This window comes from Meleagris gallopavo, chromosome 1 (genome assembly GCF_000146605.3).
Source record: "Meleagris gallopavo isolate NT-WF06-2002-E0010 breed Aviagen turkey brand Nicholas breeding stock chromosome 1, Turkey_5.1, whole genome shotgun sequence".
In the NCBI taxonomy this organism is placed as follows: Eukaryota; Metazoa; Chordata; class Aves; order Galliformes; family Phasianidae; genus Meleagris; species Meleagris gallopavo.
In genome coordinates, this window is record NC_015011.2 from 111,722,446 (window position 1) to 111,741,300 (window position 18,855).

General features: G+C 34.1%; 1 protein-coding gene across 1 annotated transcript in view; it reads left to right on the plus strand.

Moving 5' to 3' along the window:
• Positions 1 to 18,855, plus strand: part of CFAP47 (cilia and flagella associated protein 47) — a 252,655-nt gene that overhangs the window by 185,321 nt on the left and 48,479 nt on the right. Inside the window, 3 exon segments of the mRNA XM_031556783.1 lie at positions 3,091 to 3,195; positions 6,529 to 6,685; positions 12,000 to 12,095. Of these exon segments, the coding sequence (XP_031412643.1) occupies positions 3,091 to 3,195; positions 6,529 to 6,685; positions 12,000 to 12,095 (358 nt within the window).

Here is an 18,855-nt window from a genome sequence, read left to right on the forward strand (position 1 = left end):
ATGAGCTATACCTTGTTTTTTTCTCCCTTCTTTTCAGCCTTATCTTGTATAGGTTAGCTTAGCACCTTTATAAATGCTACTGGACTCTCCAAATATTGGAACAGAAGTGAACTTCCATAAGTTTGCAGCAAAATCCTTAACTTGTTTTTGATTATTGGGCATTATGAGTTTCTAGGGAAATTCTCATTGGGTTGCTGGTTTTTAGATTTCTTTCCTAATGTCTGTCCTCTCCGTCTCTAGAGGACGTGAATTCATTTCCAGCATTTCACAAATGATTATTCTCAGTCATCAATATTACTGTATTCCCCAGTACTCTATATATGTAAATACATGCGAACAATTTTACAAACATATTTGTTGTATTTATACAAACCTTTATTTCTGATGTTACTTACACGTGCAAAAACACAAATATGAAATCTATATTTGCCAAAAATAAACATTATTTCACTGCAAGTCTTCAATTTGCTATTCTAAGTTATAACTTTCTTAAACCTCTTGCATAAAGCTCTTGACAGTAATGTGTTTTATCTGATCAGCTAGGCAACACAGTCTTAATTGAGAATAGCTAGCTTGATAAACGAGGGCTGGCAGAAAAGTGTGCAGACTCACAGTGTCTGTGCACAAATTTACTAGTTGGTCAATGACTGAGAGTATTGTCTTGTGTAGAGTAAAGGATTCGCTTCTATATTTAAGTAAAATTTCTCTTCCTTATTGGATTTATAACAGGAATATTGCATGTGTAGTTGCTCAATTTTTTTTCCAGCTCATTTTCTCTTCCTGAATGGTTGTATCTGAGACTTTATGAATGACGCTGATACCAGTTCCCTTTCATGTATTTATCTTAGACATTTGTTTGTATAAATGAAATGAAATTTAATTTGGTTGAATGTATTTGGTTGAATGGTTGTGGCAAAGTCCGAACTTCTTTTAAGATGTTAGTGTTTTTCTCAGTTCTACTTTTTAGTCAATTTATTCTTTAGTTTTCAGTAGAAAGTTGTTTTTTTTTAACTAGCTGTTTATTTTAAATCAAATTACTTTCTTGATACAGTAAAGATTATACTGTGTAATATGAAAAAAAAAACACCAAACATTTAAACATCAAAACCTTTTCTGTTTTCAAAGTAGGCCGGCTACTGGATTATCATAACTGCAGTGCTTGGATTTGTTATGGCAGTGCTGTATGACAATAATATGTCAATTAATGCCTATTGAAAATGGAATTCCAATCTGTTTTCATTATATGGGGGAGTTATTATTCCAAATAATATATATCTCTTAGCGAAATTACTGTTTAAAAATTACAGTTCAAATTTAATCATGTATTTTCATACTGTGACAATCTGTTATTACTGTGCTTTTTCATTTCCTTCAGAAGTATCTTGGAGGAGGTACTCATCAATATTCTTTCTCCATTTGTAAGTTTGCATTTCATAAATAGGGCTGATTGGTTCAGGCAGCATAGATAGGAGCTAGCCTAGAAACAAAACAAAAATTTTTTCACCTCGATTCTTTCACCAGAGAATTCTGGATACTGAATATGCCCAGGAACTCATTGCAAAATGAGCTGTTCAGGCTCCTATTAGATGATGAGCTTCTAAATGAACCCTGGGCAGATGGAAATGGAGATGGTCTGTGGGAAGTGTCTTTCCTTCAGGCCTGTTACTCCAGGTAACACAGAACATTTGCAGAAGTGGCAGTCATAGGATGGTGGCAGTTGTTTGCTGATGACAGATGTGCTTTAAAGTTATCATCCACCTTCTGGATATATGAGATTTTATAAATTGTGGACAATGCAGCGGCACTGAGATCCCCAGATGGGAAGTGCAGGTGCTGTGACAGTGGAGTAGGAGTGGGCCTAGCACAGTGAGCGTCGTACTATCTGTGGCATGCACAAGCTTATGGTTCCAGAAACACTGATTATCATGCAGTGGAAACTGTAAAATTAGAACTGCCTGAGTCTATCTCTGAGGTGACAGAGCTACATGGTGGCGAGGCAGGGCAGCAGAGGCTTCATTAAGGGCTTCTGCCCCAGGCCAAGAGAGAACATTTCTCCCTGCTACACCCACCAGGGGCCCTGGCTTGGCCTGGGAGCCATGAAAGTGTCCAGGAGCCCTGGGGCCACAGGAGGCCCTGAACTCTATCCCTATTATGGCTCTACTTACTGCCTGTGGGTGCAGTGGATTGGGGCTGCTGGTGGAAGCCCTTGTTTTAGTGACTCATGTTCAGTGCTATTTGATGGCCTATTCTTCCAGGCCCGACATTTCCTTTATAAAAGGGCTTTTCAGCACTAGCCATTGTAAGGTGATGTTTTGACCTTTATTAGTTCTAAACTATATTCATTTTATAACGATTCAAATCTATCATCTATGTCTTTTTATTCACAGACATTTAAACATATGCATGATAACAAAAACCCAGGACGTTTTTATTACAAAACATAGACACAGATGTTGTGAATTCAGTGATTGTAACTGATCATTGTGTCAACGCATCAGTATTTTTATTATCCATGAGTCTATTCCTTCACTTCTTATCTAGTTCATCAAAACATTTATGACCCCACTGTACTCAGCTACTTTACTTATTCATATGCAACTGGGACTCAATTAGTGTACTTCAGAAGAAGAGAAAACTAGAAACTTCATTTCCAGTATTAGTTTAGATTAAGGTAAGAGGAAGAGAGGCAAAGCACTACCTTACTGAAACCTGACATGTATTTGCCCTATAAGGCAATTTGTTTTTGGAGGTCAATGTGATAACCTTTTAGCGTCATCAGTATGCTCAGACACTGAAGCCATGTTCGACTGGTATTTGTGAGAGCCGCTGTCCTTGACCTTGGAGCAATCAGTAACACCAGCTCTGCAGTTTCTGGGAAATAAATGAACGTGCAGTGACTGCCACTAAGATTGTTTACTGCAGTACACTTGCTACTTTAGTAGCCAATGTATGCTGAAAGTAGAGAATGAATCTGATAGAACACATTAATTACATAAACATCAGCATTGTCAATACAAAGCACAAAACAAACTGACTCAAAATAATTTGTCCTTTCCTCCTTTCATTGACTTCTTTCTCACATTTGTACAGATAATTGTTGCTCCTCATTCCACCACTGAAGTACCCGTGCAATTCTGTCCATCTGCCCTAGGAAGCGGAAATCACAAGGCATCAATAACCTTCAAATGTTCTCAGGTATGATACTATATTTGCTTCTCACAACAGATGGAATTCAGAATAGATAATATTTTTACCAGGCTAACAGTCAGTATAGGTTTCAATCTGAAGGTCAAGTTGAAATTTAATTGCTGGATGCATAATGAAAGAGTAAATGCAAAGATGTTCTGTTTACAGTTTTAGAATTTGAGGTAATGGACTAGGATCTTGAATTAGTAATGAATACTACTACTAGCTTTCTTGGTAATTAGACCGTTTGTCTGTATTTAGTGCCGCCACAGTGGCATTTCTTTCTTATTATAGCCTCTGAAATTAAATTTCTTGATGCGTTTCCAAAACTTTGAATTGTTTCAGTCTGATATGAACTTTTAAAGGTCATACATCTGACACTTAATCCTTTCAGGTTGGTTGAAAGTATTTTTTATTTTGAGCGTCTTAGAAGAGTTTTCTCTGTGTATTTTCTCTGATTGTTAATGAATAACTACTAAATTAAGAAACATGAATCATCAATGTGACCTATTAGGTGACTGAAAATTGCATCTGGAAACAAAAATAAAAATTGATAATATGATAGGTACATCAGTATTTCCTCACGTGAGCTGAGTGAAGCATTTCCTGTGCACACCATTTCTTCTCTTTATTCTTTTTGGACTCACAAATATCTTAATAGTGAGCTGTGAATTATTCAAATTGAGTGCTACCAGAACTTTTCAGTAGTGTTTTAAGCAATACAGCAAAAGGACATTTTTTATATGAAGAAAATAAACAGTGATAGAAATGATGTGGTAATTTCTTCCTTGCTAAAGCATTCGAAAGAGAGATTATTTGTAGGTGCTGTTAGCACAACAATTTTTTTCAGGATCTCTCCTCTTAAATACTTATTAATGATAAAGGAGCCAGCAATCCTCTTGAGAACAGTGTGTTCAAGACCCATTCAAGAGCATGAAATGCTATTGTCTTGTCTGATTTGTAGTGGTACACAGAAGTATTACCTCTATGTTAAAAAACATTCAAATAATTAATCTAAACCTTTCAGGAACAAACTGAGCCCTATCACCTCAATCTTGTCATTCAGTGCATCTCCTTTCAAGTAATCACAAGTCTCCAAGTATCTCAGTCCTTCTAGCTGCTTTGTCCCTTTAATGTTTTCAATATCTAAATTTTAGTGATCTATTTATGCCTGAGTCTTTTGAATTTTGTAAATTTCCATTCATTTTCATTGCTACAATTCTTACTAAATTAGTTCTAGATTATTGTAGTTTGCTAATAGTTATACTGATAACTGACTGAATATTTGCAGTTATAACAACCATTATAAAAGAATGTTTCTTGTTAGTGGATGCCTCAAACAACTTGTAATCTACACTGATTTCCCTCTTTTGATTTCTCTGATTAAATATATCTGAATGGACACTTAAGCCTCCTGAAAGCTGAATAGCTGATTAATCAAAAATCAGTTAATGACAGTTCTTATAGCATAAGCCTTAACTGTTTCTGATTGTGCTTGGCTGAATTGAGAGAGACTGCTCTGTGATATCACTTGCTTCATTTGTTTCTAGTTTGAAGTTGCAGGAGAAGCTCTTCACAAAATGAATCTGAGTTTAGTGCTAATCACTGTGCTGTATTTTGTGAAATCTGAAATCAACTTTACTGGTACAACAGAAATGTCAGTCTTAACATGCCCAGAGATCTGATGTATTTCTTTTATCCTCTTATCACATCACTAGAATTCAGGTGTAGTGTAAAGAATTTAATAGTAGCAAGTAATGTTAGAGTGAAGATGAGCCTAGGTCCTGTCATGTTATTTGCTTAAGTTTCTAGGTTGTTTTCTTCAAATATATTTTTCTTTCCTCATGAGTTCTTGCACTAAGCATTCATGATCTTGAGCTCTGTCACACAGTGGGTGACTGGAAATATAACTGCAGTTCAGACAAAATAGGCTTATCTTAAAATCTATTTAATTTTTTGTTCTTTTATTTTCCAAGCTGACTTCTGTATTTTTTTTTTGGCTTTTTCTTTAAAAGCTCAGTTTAACAAAGCTTCAGAGTGTTGTTTTAAAGGTGCTCATCACTTGATACAATGGGGTTCAAAAAATCACTGCTTGTTAGTCGTAAAGAGCAGTTGAAGTTACAGCCTTCCGTATTTGTAGACCATGAGCCTGAGCCTTCAGCAGCAAAGCTCACATCTGATCTTTAAATCTCAGCTGCACAAAATAGGAACACGTGCATCCTTTCACAGTATTACAGTGCAGTACAGTCTTTCTGTGAGGAAGGTTGTTCACACAAATTTACAGTGGGCCTGGAAAATATTTTTGGATTAGTATCTTTTCACAACTTTTGTATAAAGAATTTTGTAATAATAGTTACATGATAGTTATTTATATATTCACTTGTGGTTACTGTGACTGCTTTTTTTGTTAGCTAGTAAGATTATAAGCCAGTGTATACCCACCAATAGCTTGACAAAACCAGGCTTTCTCCTCTTTTATTTTTCCTTACTTCTATTTAAATACTTTAGAAATGGCTAACTTTTACCAATAAGTATATTTCATTAAGGTTAAAAAATCTTTTTTCTTCTTGTATCGAGTAAATCTTTCTAAAACAATAAAGATATCATGGATAATACCAAATTAAGGGGGACTTTCAATCTGCTTGAGAGCATGTAGGCTCTGAGTGAGCTAGATTGGTGGAGAGAGTCCTTTCTCATGGCATTTAACGAGGCTAAATCCCCGTTGCTGTACTTGGGTCATAAAAATCCATGCTGTGGTGTAGGCTTGGAGAAGAGTAATGGGAATGTTGCCTGAAATAAAAGGCCCTTGAGGTGCTGGCTGAACATGAGCCAGCAAAATGCCCAGGTGGCCAAGGAGGCTGTCATTTTAAGTTTCTTCATTATATAGTTATTAATGTTCTTTCTTTCAAGTAACATTATATTGCTGCTCCGTCAGTGAATTACTTCCCTTCATTCTGTGTCTTCCCAAGAAAACTTACCATTTAATGACCTTTCAATTTCTATTATATGTGCTTTGACTTGCCCTTTTGCAATCACTCACATCTTTCCATTCACTACAGTGGAAGCTCTGGCTAGCATGAAAGTTACATACAAAAAGGAGATGTAAACATCTCCCAGAGTCCCATATAAAAAGTCTTCAACATTACTATTGATTTCTAGATAGCAATACTTAGAGTACATGATAGCTTCAGGGAAGAAGAAACAATCAAAGTGTTAAAAATCACTTCACTCAAAACAGAAAAGAGACAGAATATTAGAAGAAAGAAATAAACAGTTTGCCTTAGTATGTAGTATAGTTCTGACTGGTCAAATAATAAATAATGACACAGTTTTCATCCACAGATTAAAGAATGGATTTTTTACCTTTTGGGGATTGGTCTTCCACCTCAGTTGATGGAACCAACTACCATAAGTGCATACGTTGGCCAGGGTTCTTCTGTCATCATAACCTTCAAAAATCCAACTTCTGAAAATGTGTTAGTAGATGTCATGCTAAAAGGTACAGTGTGGTTTTTGGGTTGGAAGAGGTAAGCTTCTTCATTAGCAGTGTCTGTGAGACAGGATTACATTTGCCTCGTTCCATTTGTAGGCAACAGGTATATTGTATATCATTCACATGCATCCACTATGTTGCATGAGCTGAGAAATAACATAAACCTGTAACCGTCTGTATCCTGCACTCATGTAGCTGGTTGTTTATGCTGAACTACGCTTCTAGTATTTAGACATTAGGAGATTCCATAAGGGAATAACATAATAACATAATTACAAAATTAATAACATAAGCATAAGAGAATAACGAAGTCAAACATGTGCACAGGTAAGTTTTAAGTTGGATTTTCTAGAGTCATGCCATGATTTGAAGTACATAGAATAAGTGAAGAAATGCAACTTCAAAAAAATGTAGATTCATGTTTGTTAGTTGCATTGAATTCATGCTTTTGAATAAATTACAAATTTTGAGATGTGAATTAGAAATACAAAGACTTGAGAAACTTGAATTACATCACAAACTAGAAAATTGAGAGCAGTTCTCCAATCTGCTAGTGAAAAAAACTCTTACAGAATCACCACCATGTGAAGTCTCTTTGCAATAGCAATCACAGACATCTGATTGTCTCTTATAAGCTTGCCATGGTCACCATTTTTATTTGATCTATGATTCTGAGAATAAAAAAGACTTCTCAGAGATCTCCTGAGAATCCGGTGTAAGATTTTCTGAGCCATTGTTTTGAATTGATGATACGTTTCCAAAAACGTCTTACTGTATTTGCATTCTTGTTGGTCCCTTTGCTTAGATCTGCAATGACACCTTAGTTTTGTTAGATCTATACTATATACTCTACAATTTCTTTAGAGTAATACAATTAAATGTTACTAAACTGAAGCTGAATAACAAATAACAGTCAAAACTTCCTGCCAAAGGGCCATGTATTAATGTGGTTTGAAATGGAGACGGGCAGCTTATAAGGGAAGCAACAGGCAATGGACTATTTAGAGCAGCTTTATGCATTCAGATCCGCAAGTCCAGATAAAATTCATAAAGTAATGAAAGAGTTGCCCAGTGTGATTGTGAGGGAGAATTCATGTTGACCAGGAGATGTCCCTGATAAACGGAAAAAAGTTATATTATTCCTTTCCTTTAAAATGTTAGGAGCAAGACTGAGGAAGTGGTAGGTTGATCAGCCTCACTTCAGTTCCTGGTAGGGTCATTAGAATTAGACACATCGTCTTGTACTCTGTGCAGCACATTGCACTCCATTTCCAAGCACATGAAAGTCAAGAAGGCAATCAGAAATAGTCAAATGGATATGCTAATTGCAAATAGTGACTAACCTGATTGCCTTGCACATAGAAACGGCTAATTATGCAGATGGAGGGGGAGCAGTGTGCAATATACTATGATTTAATAAGACTTTTGTCACTGTTACCTATATCATTTTCATGTGGAAGCTGTTGAAGTCCAGTCTTGATGATTGGGCTGCTGAGTAGGTTGAAAGCTTGGCTGAAATACTGGTCTCCAACGATAGTGATCAGCAGTTTGATGGTCCTCTGCTGCTCATTTATATTGTACCCCAAGGACTGATAATGAGGCCCATATTATTCACAGCTTTATAAATTATATGGACAGTGACACAGTGTGTAAGGTAAACTGGGTACAGTGTCTGACAATATGAGTGGCAGATTTTCGATCCAGAGGGACCTTGATTAGTTGTTGGAATATCTCTTTTTTCTAATTGCTCTTGTTCATCAACTCATCAACCTGGGAGCAGATGAGAACATAATAAACTTTTAACGTTACTACTAGTGCAATCTTCCTTCCTTTGTATTTCTCATTCCATCTCCCCTTTGTGCTTAGTATATGTATCTCAGATCAGACACTTAAAGAAGTACTATGAATTTCTAGCTATGCAACCCACCCTATGTGATCAGAAATTAACTGATTATGTTATTTCATGAAGTGCAGGTGTGCATTTCATATATGACATGAAGCTTCCCACTGCACATCACTGAGTGCAGCATGTGAAATGGAAGCTGGTATTCTGATTTGTACACCAAGAAGAAAGATGATAAGCAAGCTGGGTGGCTTGAGCACAAATCTTGTGCCATATAGCACAATCTACAACTTTATTGCTAGTGAAGAAAGCTAGTCTAGTCTACTATTCATACAAGAATAGAAAATAAGAGATAATCTTCTCCACAAAGCAGTATCTTCATAAATGTTTTACAGACCTTAAACATTGGTACTAAAATGTACTGTGATTTAATCTAATTGTGATGTTCTAAGGGACATCAGTAGAACTTGCATTGTATAAATTTTTTAATGAAATGTGGTCATCTTTCTAACCGAAGCATCAACTTGTCCCAGGGAGATTTTTGCTAATAGAGACAGTGTAGAAGCAGCTAGCTTAGTGGAAGATTGATGTTGGCTTTTATGCATCAGAAGTTTCCAGTCTTCATTTTACTTTATAAATCAGTACATGTGATCTGTGGAGTTATTAAGAATTTTCTTTGAGAAAATTAATTTATACTGTCATCTTTATGGAACTAAACCTGTACTTGTCCTCTAAAAACTGTCTTGAATTTGTTAATCAGGTTAATCTGTAATGCTAATAATGTTAATTTTCTAATTCAGTTGCTGCTGGTGACCTGTAAATACCATTTGCGTGTTTTTTATCATAATAAGAGCATTCATATTGTCTTTAGAAGAGTTTGCATTGTATGGTTTGTTCCTTGTATAAATGTTTACCACAACACCTATTTCCTTCTTTTCAGAGAAGGAGAAATCTGATTCCACTTGCAATGGTTTTTTTAGTATTTCTGGTTTTTACATGATCTGGAAAATAATTTCCATAATGACTTCTACATTTAGTTGAATTTTATGTTGTCAAGCTATAGTTTAATACACAAACTCAGATATTGTAGATACCATAGCAATACAGATATTGTAGCATAATGTGCAGTAGAAGCTAATTCATTTGGTTGGCTTTTTTTTTTCAATGAAGAATGAATTTGCCACCCCACAACCACAATGCTAATCTGTCTGGTGAGAATGTAATTCTAGTATAACTACATTAGTTTTAATACACTTCCTTTTCTGCCAAGGACTGAATTTCGTTAGCTCTGAATTTTCTCTTTCTGAACTTTTTCTGTTTATTTTGCTTGTGTCTGTTTATTAATGAGATGTCTAAAAACTAACAGTATTTGAAGACCATTTGCATTCCTGTTTTATAGAGAAAACTAGATTTCTTAACTATGCTGCGATGCTCTACACTTCATTTTAATTTGACTTGGCATGAAGTGCATAATTTTTCTCTTGGATCAAGCACAAACAGATCAGAAGGGCTAATATTATTACTTCAAAAGTAATGATAGTAACCTTCCATCTGACTTAGTAAAGAAACAGGAGTTCTAGTCTGAGAAAGGTAGTCGTGATCTTTAAAGAGACATTGACAGCTTAGTAATTCTCAAAACTTTCTGTTGTTTTTTCTTGAAAAATCCAGAGTAAAAATAGCTATATCAGCAGGTAACTCAAATTCACTGTAGTTTTGAAAGTGTCTCTGAGAACAGCTCTTGAAACTTATTAATTTATAATCATGCAGCTAACATCTGTAAACGTCTTAGCCAAATTTTTAGCATAGGATCACGTTACTGGATGCACTTCCTTATTTAATCTCATGATGAACTTCTCACAGTGTTATTGGGGGCCAGAGAGAGTGCAGAATGGGGAAACTGGCAAAAAGTAGCAAGTCAGAATGCAGAATGAAATGTTTGATTGATCTTGATCTGAAATTGTATTTCAGATCATGTGCCGCTTCAGAGTGGCAAGAATGAAAATAGGACATCTCAATTAAATTGTAAAACAACAAACATAAACTTTTAAAGATTCACTTTTTAAAAAAAGAAGAACAAAAATTTTGAAGAAAGTTTCAGACACTAGCTGTATCTTGTTTTCAATCTTTTGCCTAGATAGACACAAAAATATATTTAGAATTGCATAGTTTAGGATTGAAAGCAGAATTAAATTAGGAAATGCATATCTGGACAATTTTGAAGCTGTTATTTTCATTTCTGAAGATTTGTCAAGCCCAACAGCACTGTTCTTCAGAAACAGTTCTGTGAATTTTGAGTGATATTTTAGTACAAAGAGGGTTTTATTTTGGATAACTATAGAACAAGTAAAACCAGTCACCATTAGAGAATTTTTGAAGAAGGTATGAAATTGTGGACCTGACAGCAATTATGAACAAGAATTTTTCTTCCTGGGAACTTTATACATATGTGTTGCTTAAATCTGCTGCTCTTACATAAACATTCATAGGTACATTAAGAATGCTTGTGGGAGTAATACTTACCTGACAGGATGTAATTTGTCCCAGTTTGAACCAGTGATCAGAGTTACAGAATATGTGAACTCATTGCAAATGGTTTATAATAGTTCACTTTTTTCAAGTTGAATGTAATTGCTGCTGTGGGAACATCGCTATACAATTTTTCTACCAAGATTTTATAGAAGCAGCAAAACTAATATATGATTTATAGTACTGAAATTGCCAGTGAAGACTCAACCACAGAGTCTATAACAATTGCCCCTAGGTACTAGTGGTTAGTTAATGTTTAGAACACTTTATTTCAGTTGACATGGATAATTTAATTTAATGTTTTCAATGGACTGAGTATATTTTAAAGTTTAACAAAGAAAACTGCAACTGTTTTCTAGAGGACATTCACTTCAAAGATTGAAGAGCCATGATCAAATAAAATATTAAATTTACAATGATAATTAGAAGTTGGGTATGTTAAATTGGTTCCCTTTTAGAATCCAATCTTATCTGCATTATCAAAACCAATATCCATGGCAGTGTACAATGTTGCTTTTGGTACAGGCATATGCACAGTGATATGAAAATAGCTGTCTCATATTATTGATTATTAAGACTTGCTTTATTTCCCAGAGAGGATTTCATGCACGGTGGTTCAGTCATCTCATTTCCACACAAAAAAATTCCAAACTAAGATTGAGACTTATAAAATGTACATTGTTTTTGGTATGTAAAAAAGAGTGTCTTTGCTAATCTGGATATTATTTAACTGCAAATGATTTAATCTTTGCTTTTCTAGGTAGAGTGTTGTATTTCAGTTACATTTAAGAAAAAAGTCCATATGGTAACTCTACTTATCTTCCCATTTGCAAATGTATTTTTTAAAACATCCATCTTTGAATCTCTCTTGTTAGGGAAAATATCAAAACACTTTTAACTTCTAAATGAGTTTCCCTGAGCGTGGATTGTTTTTGTTTTTCTTCTCATTAGATCAGGAGCAGTGCAGGTGTTATCTCAGTGCATCTGTTCTTTCTGAGTCAACCAGTAAGGAATCTGCTTTCCATCTCTTACTCAAAAATACACGAGGTATGTAATTTATTGAATTATACTTGGAAATTTTTACAAAGTGTGATCTTTTATGGTCCATCAAATCTAGAGTTTATATAAAATTTAGTGTTTTATTAAGTACAGCTCTTCCATTTGATGCACTGAATCTGACTTACATGAAAATAAGAATTAGCCCGATGTAACTGAAGTTTGTTTTACTTAAAAAATTAAAAATAAATCAGAGGTGCATCCAGTAAAATTCTTATCATGTTTGATTTGTTTATTTTTGATAGTTATTTTTCTCTTACCTCTGCAATGATTTGCTTAGACTTTTGAAAAATAAATTCTTTTATAAATAATGTCTTAACCATCAAAGCACAAATGTTTGTAGGAATGATGATCATACATAAAAGAAACGAGAGCTGTAGCCTGACCCCATAATATGTACTACATCTATAATATACAAAAGTGAATGAGTCCATACAGTACTGCAGTCTTGATGCATTCCTAGAAATTGCTTTGAATTAAGAGTCTAAATTCAAATAAGTAAAGTTGTATTTTAGAACTATCATGTAGAAGAAAGCAATTGTTAAAATTCTGAATTAAATTTAAACTGAACAGCTTCTTTAAAGTTCTTTGTTAGGAAATCCCACAGTAAGTTACTGTTTCCTAAAACTTGGAGCACCAGAAAGGAAAAACATGTAATTAGTAAGAAATTCTTTTTAAAACAAAACGTTTGCTTGTTTGAAGAGTCAGGTAAGGGTAAAAGAAAGGGGTAAGAAATCACAGTAATAAATGTGTTAAGCATTTGATGACCACTTTACATTTTACTGAACTTACAGAAAGCAAAATAAGAATTCACAATTATTTTGATATGTTTATTTTCCTCTTCAGACTTGCCTGTCCTTTGAACTCTTTTTTTCCATGATATAGTTTTCATTAAAATTACCATTTTCTCTATTTTCCTATGTTGCTTGTGTAGTTTCAAACATGACAATAACACCTAGAAATTATTAACTTGAACTGTCTGGAAAGAATTAAATTATTTGCACAGATGTTTTGAGTTAGATTTTATGTGATATTGTCAATCACATCTGATCTGAGATAGAATAAGTAGTAGTTAATTGCCCTTAGTGTTGAATTTTACCAAAATTTTACAGATTGTATATGATAGAATGTATATGATGGTATTCATATCTTAAACCATATATTAGATATATAATTCTGCTTTGGTAGTATCTCATACAATTGCACCTGTTGTATCCATTTCTTTCTGTTGTGGAATTGCATGTTAATAGAGATATCAGAATAACCGTATCATTTTCCTGAAAGAGATAATATCTTACTCGAATTAAGGACATGAGTTAGGAAAAAGAAAGAGGATTACTTATTTTCATTTTTGTTCAAAACTTTGCCAAATAGTGTGGTTTTCCTGAAGTTGTACTTGAATACACCTTTCTGTTGTAGGGAATGTTGCAAACTGTTTTTGTTTTCTCTCTTTGAAACTTCCTATGTCACAGCGTTATTTCTGAGGGGTATAGCAAGAAGAATTTAGAATAAGAAGTAAAAATTTACATAAGCAATAGATGAAATGTGAATCAGGTACCGATTTAAGAAAAACTGCTTTAGAGCTGTTACCTACCTAAAAATACTATGAAAACATTTTGAAATCAAATATTTTTCTGACTGTATTTGCCAGAATATGATTACTACATCATTTTATGTACTTGAGTACTTATATACACTTGTGGAAAAAAACTTGATTGCTTGCTGCTAATTTATTACTTGTCTTGCTTCACTGCCTATTTTGACTAATGCAAAGACTGAAAGTAGAAATTCAGAAATAGTGAAGTAGGCTTAAATTTATGTTCCACACACCTTTTCAAAAAAAAAAACAAAAGAAAAGAAAAAAAAAAACAAGCTGGACTGCTTATGACTCTTCCCCAGTGACACTGATTGCTGTAGCTTACATGGTCCTGATACTGAAGTTATGATCCTGTTTTCCATTTGACTTTCATTGTTAGCAGATTACGGCTTAGCATAACTCAAAGATCTTCCAGGACATCAAGAAGTTTGAGTATTGTGAATAACTTGTTGAAGCATCAAACAAGAACAGCAAAGGGGACAGTTATCAAAATCAAGTTTTTTAGATATCTCTCTTCACATTTCATCATAGTAATGTATGTTTAGAAACTTCTGCATTTTAATGCTGCCTTTTCACTTGTTGCATGATCATCTCTTTCCTCCCCTTTTTTATTGAGATCTCTACGAGAAGCTATTTCATTTTTGCCTTCTAACATTTCTATAGCGTAAAATAAATGTATTTATTAACTTCCCAAGTACTAAGGGAGGCAAACTAATATATATTCAATAAATGTATGCTCTGTAAGGCCAACAAATAACTGCCTGGCAATTAAATTTGAGATACTAAAATTCTGTGTATGCACTTCAGAAGCTTACTACTATTACTGTTTCATACTTTATTAGGCAATAATTGCAAAAGCATTTTAGTGTACTTTTTATGACATGCAGTCTGCTGTGATTATAGATAATTTACCTTTTAAACTAATTCCAACTAAGAAAGGTTATAAATTCTGTTCACATCTTCAGGCCATTTTCCTGAAAGGTCAGTTTTCCAGACAGTCCTTTATTTCTGTATTTATTTGCATCTATTTTTTCTTTTAGTAATTCTGTATAAGTTTTTGTATTTTTTTCACTTGTGATTGCTTTTAAAGATGGAAAGACAATGAAAATGACATACTTGGTTTTCCCAGTTTTCTTAGTCTGTAGGTACACACCCTCTCTTTCTCTTCTATAATGCTTTCACTATCACAGAATTACTGAAAGAGCTAGAAAATTGATCTATGATAAATAGTTCTCCATTCTAGCATAATATTTTGAAATGAAGTTGGAAAATAATACGCTTTTGCTTTTCTTCAATGTTTTATGTAGACGTGCTTTAGTCACTTTTGACAAAATGGAATAATTTTATACTTTATATCTTACACCTGAGGTTGTGTCAGGAAGCAGTCAGTGTTCATATAACATAGAACCCATAGGAAAGGGGCATTCAAGCAATAAAAAGACAAAGCAAAAAATGTGTATACAAACTTATAACCTGTTTTTATCTTCAGAAACAGTTATTAATAATGAAATTAGCTGGAGAAAAAAGAAATATCTTCCTGAATCGCTGAGGTTATTCAGTTATAAGAGGCTCAGTTAAACTATGTTTACATTAACAAATAGAGTAAGACAGTAGTGGTGGATGTGTTGACCAAAATGGATGCTTATGACCTGACATCTAAATTACATGCATTATGGAGGTTTTCTATATCTCTCTTTCAGCCTGATCTCATGCATTATGCAGTTCTGAGTAAATGAAGCACACCTTGTGATCTACTTTCAAAAAGAAATCAGTTTACCCACAGATGGAGAATCTTTGTTGCAAACCATAATAAAATAAAGGAGAACAGTTGGGAAATTCATTTAAAAAAAAACGCTTTCCTTCTTTTGAAGGTTTTAGATTCAACACTTCTTTTTTTGGCACACGGTTTCTCAGGAAAACTTAAGATTTCATAGGGAAACTGATGGAATTAAAGTTCCTTTGATTTGGTGGAGGATTAAGTTGCCGGATTTCCTTTGAATTTCCTTGGTCTAACTACTCTTCTGTTTCATCTATTCAAGACTTTCTATTTTCTGATGAGTATTTACTACTTTTATTTAGTTTCAATTTTCTTTCTTTTTCTAATCTTCACTTCCTTCCCTGAATTTTCATCTTTTGAAACTATCGTGCTTAACCTTCTGCACTGAAACTGTTCAATAGCTATAAAACTCATCCACATAAGCTGAAATACATTAATTATTTGTGCTACACAAAATTCTTTCTGAAAAAGTACACAGCATAGTTCTAGATCTAAAGCCTTCATTGTCCATGAGACTGACCTCTAGTGCCTGTGGTGAATATGCTAGCATGTGAAAAGACAGAATTTGTGGTTCTTGAGTTAGACTTTCTTGAATATCTTCTATAAGGTGTAAATAACTTTTATCCTAGTTTTATTTGTGAGGAATATTTTAAGGAGAGAGCAGACTTTGTTATCCTGGAGTGATGACAGTAACTAATATTGAATTTGAGCATCTTATTTAGGCAAGCAATTTGGAAATTATGTAAATCTAGATAAAACAGCTTGGATTGAATCTAATTCACTCTAAAACTTGGGGCTGAGATTGTTGGCTTGAGCTTTCTCTTTGATTGTCTCATTAAGTATTTCACGATTGGGTAAAATCAGTGCCAAAAGGCTTGACAGGTAAGTGTTAGATGTCTGTCTGACTTCAGATCAGGACAATGAGACTCATGGAAGACATCTGTTAGTGTGTAGTTTTCTGGAGTTTCTTCAGGGTATATATTGTATATACTTACAGTCTGTTATAGGCATTACTTTTACCTTTGTTTACATTTTATACAAGGTGGGCATATCTTCACTTGTTTTTTTTTCAAATCCAGGCAACTGTTTTAGTGAAATAACATAGGATGAATAAAGTGAAATGCAATACTATAAGTTCAACAGAAAGTGTTGATAGCTGGTGGTTGTTCTTTTAAAAACAATCCCTTGAATTCAAAGAGTAGAACAGTACATTAACTTGGAAACGATTTATCTACTTCGGCATGCTTTCCTGATGTTGTAAAAGGAGAGACAGGGAGAAAAATGATCTTCAGGAAAGATAACAGAACAGTCTTCCCATGTAGATTTATGATGGAAAACAGATTTTAAACGTATAATTGCCTCATAGATTTAATTCAGACCATGCAGTACATTTCATCAGAATCTCATGGCTTGTTATTGAACATCCAAAGTACAGCACTTCAGAGCATTTAAACTATGTAAACTGGCCTCCCAGGAGGCTGTTATTTAACTTCATCTTAGCCTATTTCTCTACTTAAAAACATCTACTGTATTTTAGAATTTGATTAGGGATTATCTCCCTTAATTTCAATAGAACTAGAAAATGAAAAGATGATTAATTCTACAGCATATTGCCGCTAATCTATTTGGTAAGAGCTGTGAGTGGACAAGACGGAGCCATGTGTAAGATACGATTACTTCCTCTCCCACTCTTTTCTTAGTTCTTGCTTCTAATCTGGATCTGTTTAGCTACTAAACCCACTGAAAACTCCAGAGACACTTTTCTTTCAATCTGTAAATAGACATTAAACCTATGTCTAGCCCTAAATTAGCAGTTAAATTATCTGCATTAATCTATTGCCAGCCACATGTGTACAGTGTGACAATTATCAGCAATGTCAAACAAGTTGCTTCTCAAGAAGCAGGCCTAAAGAAAGCTTGATTTTCTAGGGTTTGGTCTTATATCTGTTATTCCTGTTCTCCACAACATGTCTCTGTTTCCTTTGAATTAATCTGTGCAAGATTCTTCCACATCAATGCTTTATGCCAACTACAATCTAATGATTGTTTCCAGCCATCTCTAAACTAACCAGCAGCTTCCTGATAGAGAAGGATAATTTTTCAGTATGCTGTAGCTTTTGCTTCACTGCTGTGTCTAAGTTGAATGTCCTTATTTATCCAGATGAGTTTCACAATGCACTGAAGGAGTGTTAGAGATCTATGTCTAATTCTGCTGAAAGTGGACAGCAGACTAAACAAAAAGCAAGCAACAGACCTCTTCTGATACTGATATTAATTGCGAAGTAGATAGAAAGACAGAAAAAGTATGTAAATTTTCTTCTTAAAGGAGAGGCTGAAAACCATTCTAAGGTTCTTGAAAACACTACCTCAAAGTATTGTATATTTAAATGAGGACATATATGTAGGAAAGAGGATGAATCTTTTGCATAAGAGTTTTGAAAACTGAAGATTATGATAAAATTTGATATTTTTCACAAGATGATTTTTGGGAATGAAAGGAGGAAGAACTTGTTGGTTTTAACGTTATTTATTTATTTATTTTTATTATTACTACATTTTGTCATCAAGAGATAATTTACAGTTATTTTTTAACTATTCAAGGCATAAATGCTAGAAGTCAATATTAAAACTAAATTTTCAACACAGAAGTTTCATGCCTTAAGAGAGCTTGATAGCAACAGTGTTGGATTAATGTTCACTTTTTTCCTACAATGAGTTTGTCTAGAGCTTTTTTTCGTAAAATGTTTTCATTGATTTTTGGTTGATTGTTTGTTAAAGAAGAAATGGCCTTTTAGACTGAAATGAAGAATGAGTCTCAAGTATCAGAAAAAAAGCTAAGTGAAAGTCAAATTCCATATAAAGTATGTACTCAGTATCTAAATCACAATTTTTAGCCATAGTGGAAACACAGCTCTTCTCAATAGTGTCTCAAGCTTCAAAATCAATAAACAGTTAATCCTTAGAATGATAGAATAGCAAGGTTGGAAAGGACCTACAAGATCATCTAGTCTAACTATCATTAGATTTCTCTTTCTTAAGATTTCTCTTAATCAGAATTTAATTTAAATGCCCTGCTGAAGTGTGCTTCAGCTTCATTTTAAAAGTTTTATTTCACAGCTTTAAAGCTTTTTGTTTGTCTATTTCAGTATGATGTTCTGATCCCTACTCTAAACCTTTTCCTTCTCATCCTAAATAGTATCCCACATTTTCCGTAGTCCAGGCTTCAGTGACAGTATAGTAGATAACCAGGAGGAGGTGTCCCTATGTACAGGTATTTAGAAGACAACACTACAACTTCCTGAAGGGAGGTTGTGGTGTGGAGGGATTTGGCCTCTTCTCCCAGGCAACAAACAGGACCCGGGGAAATGGCCACAAGT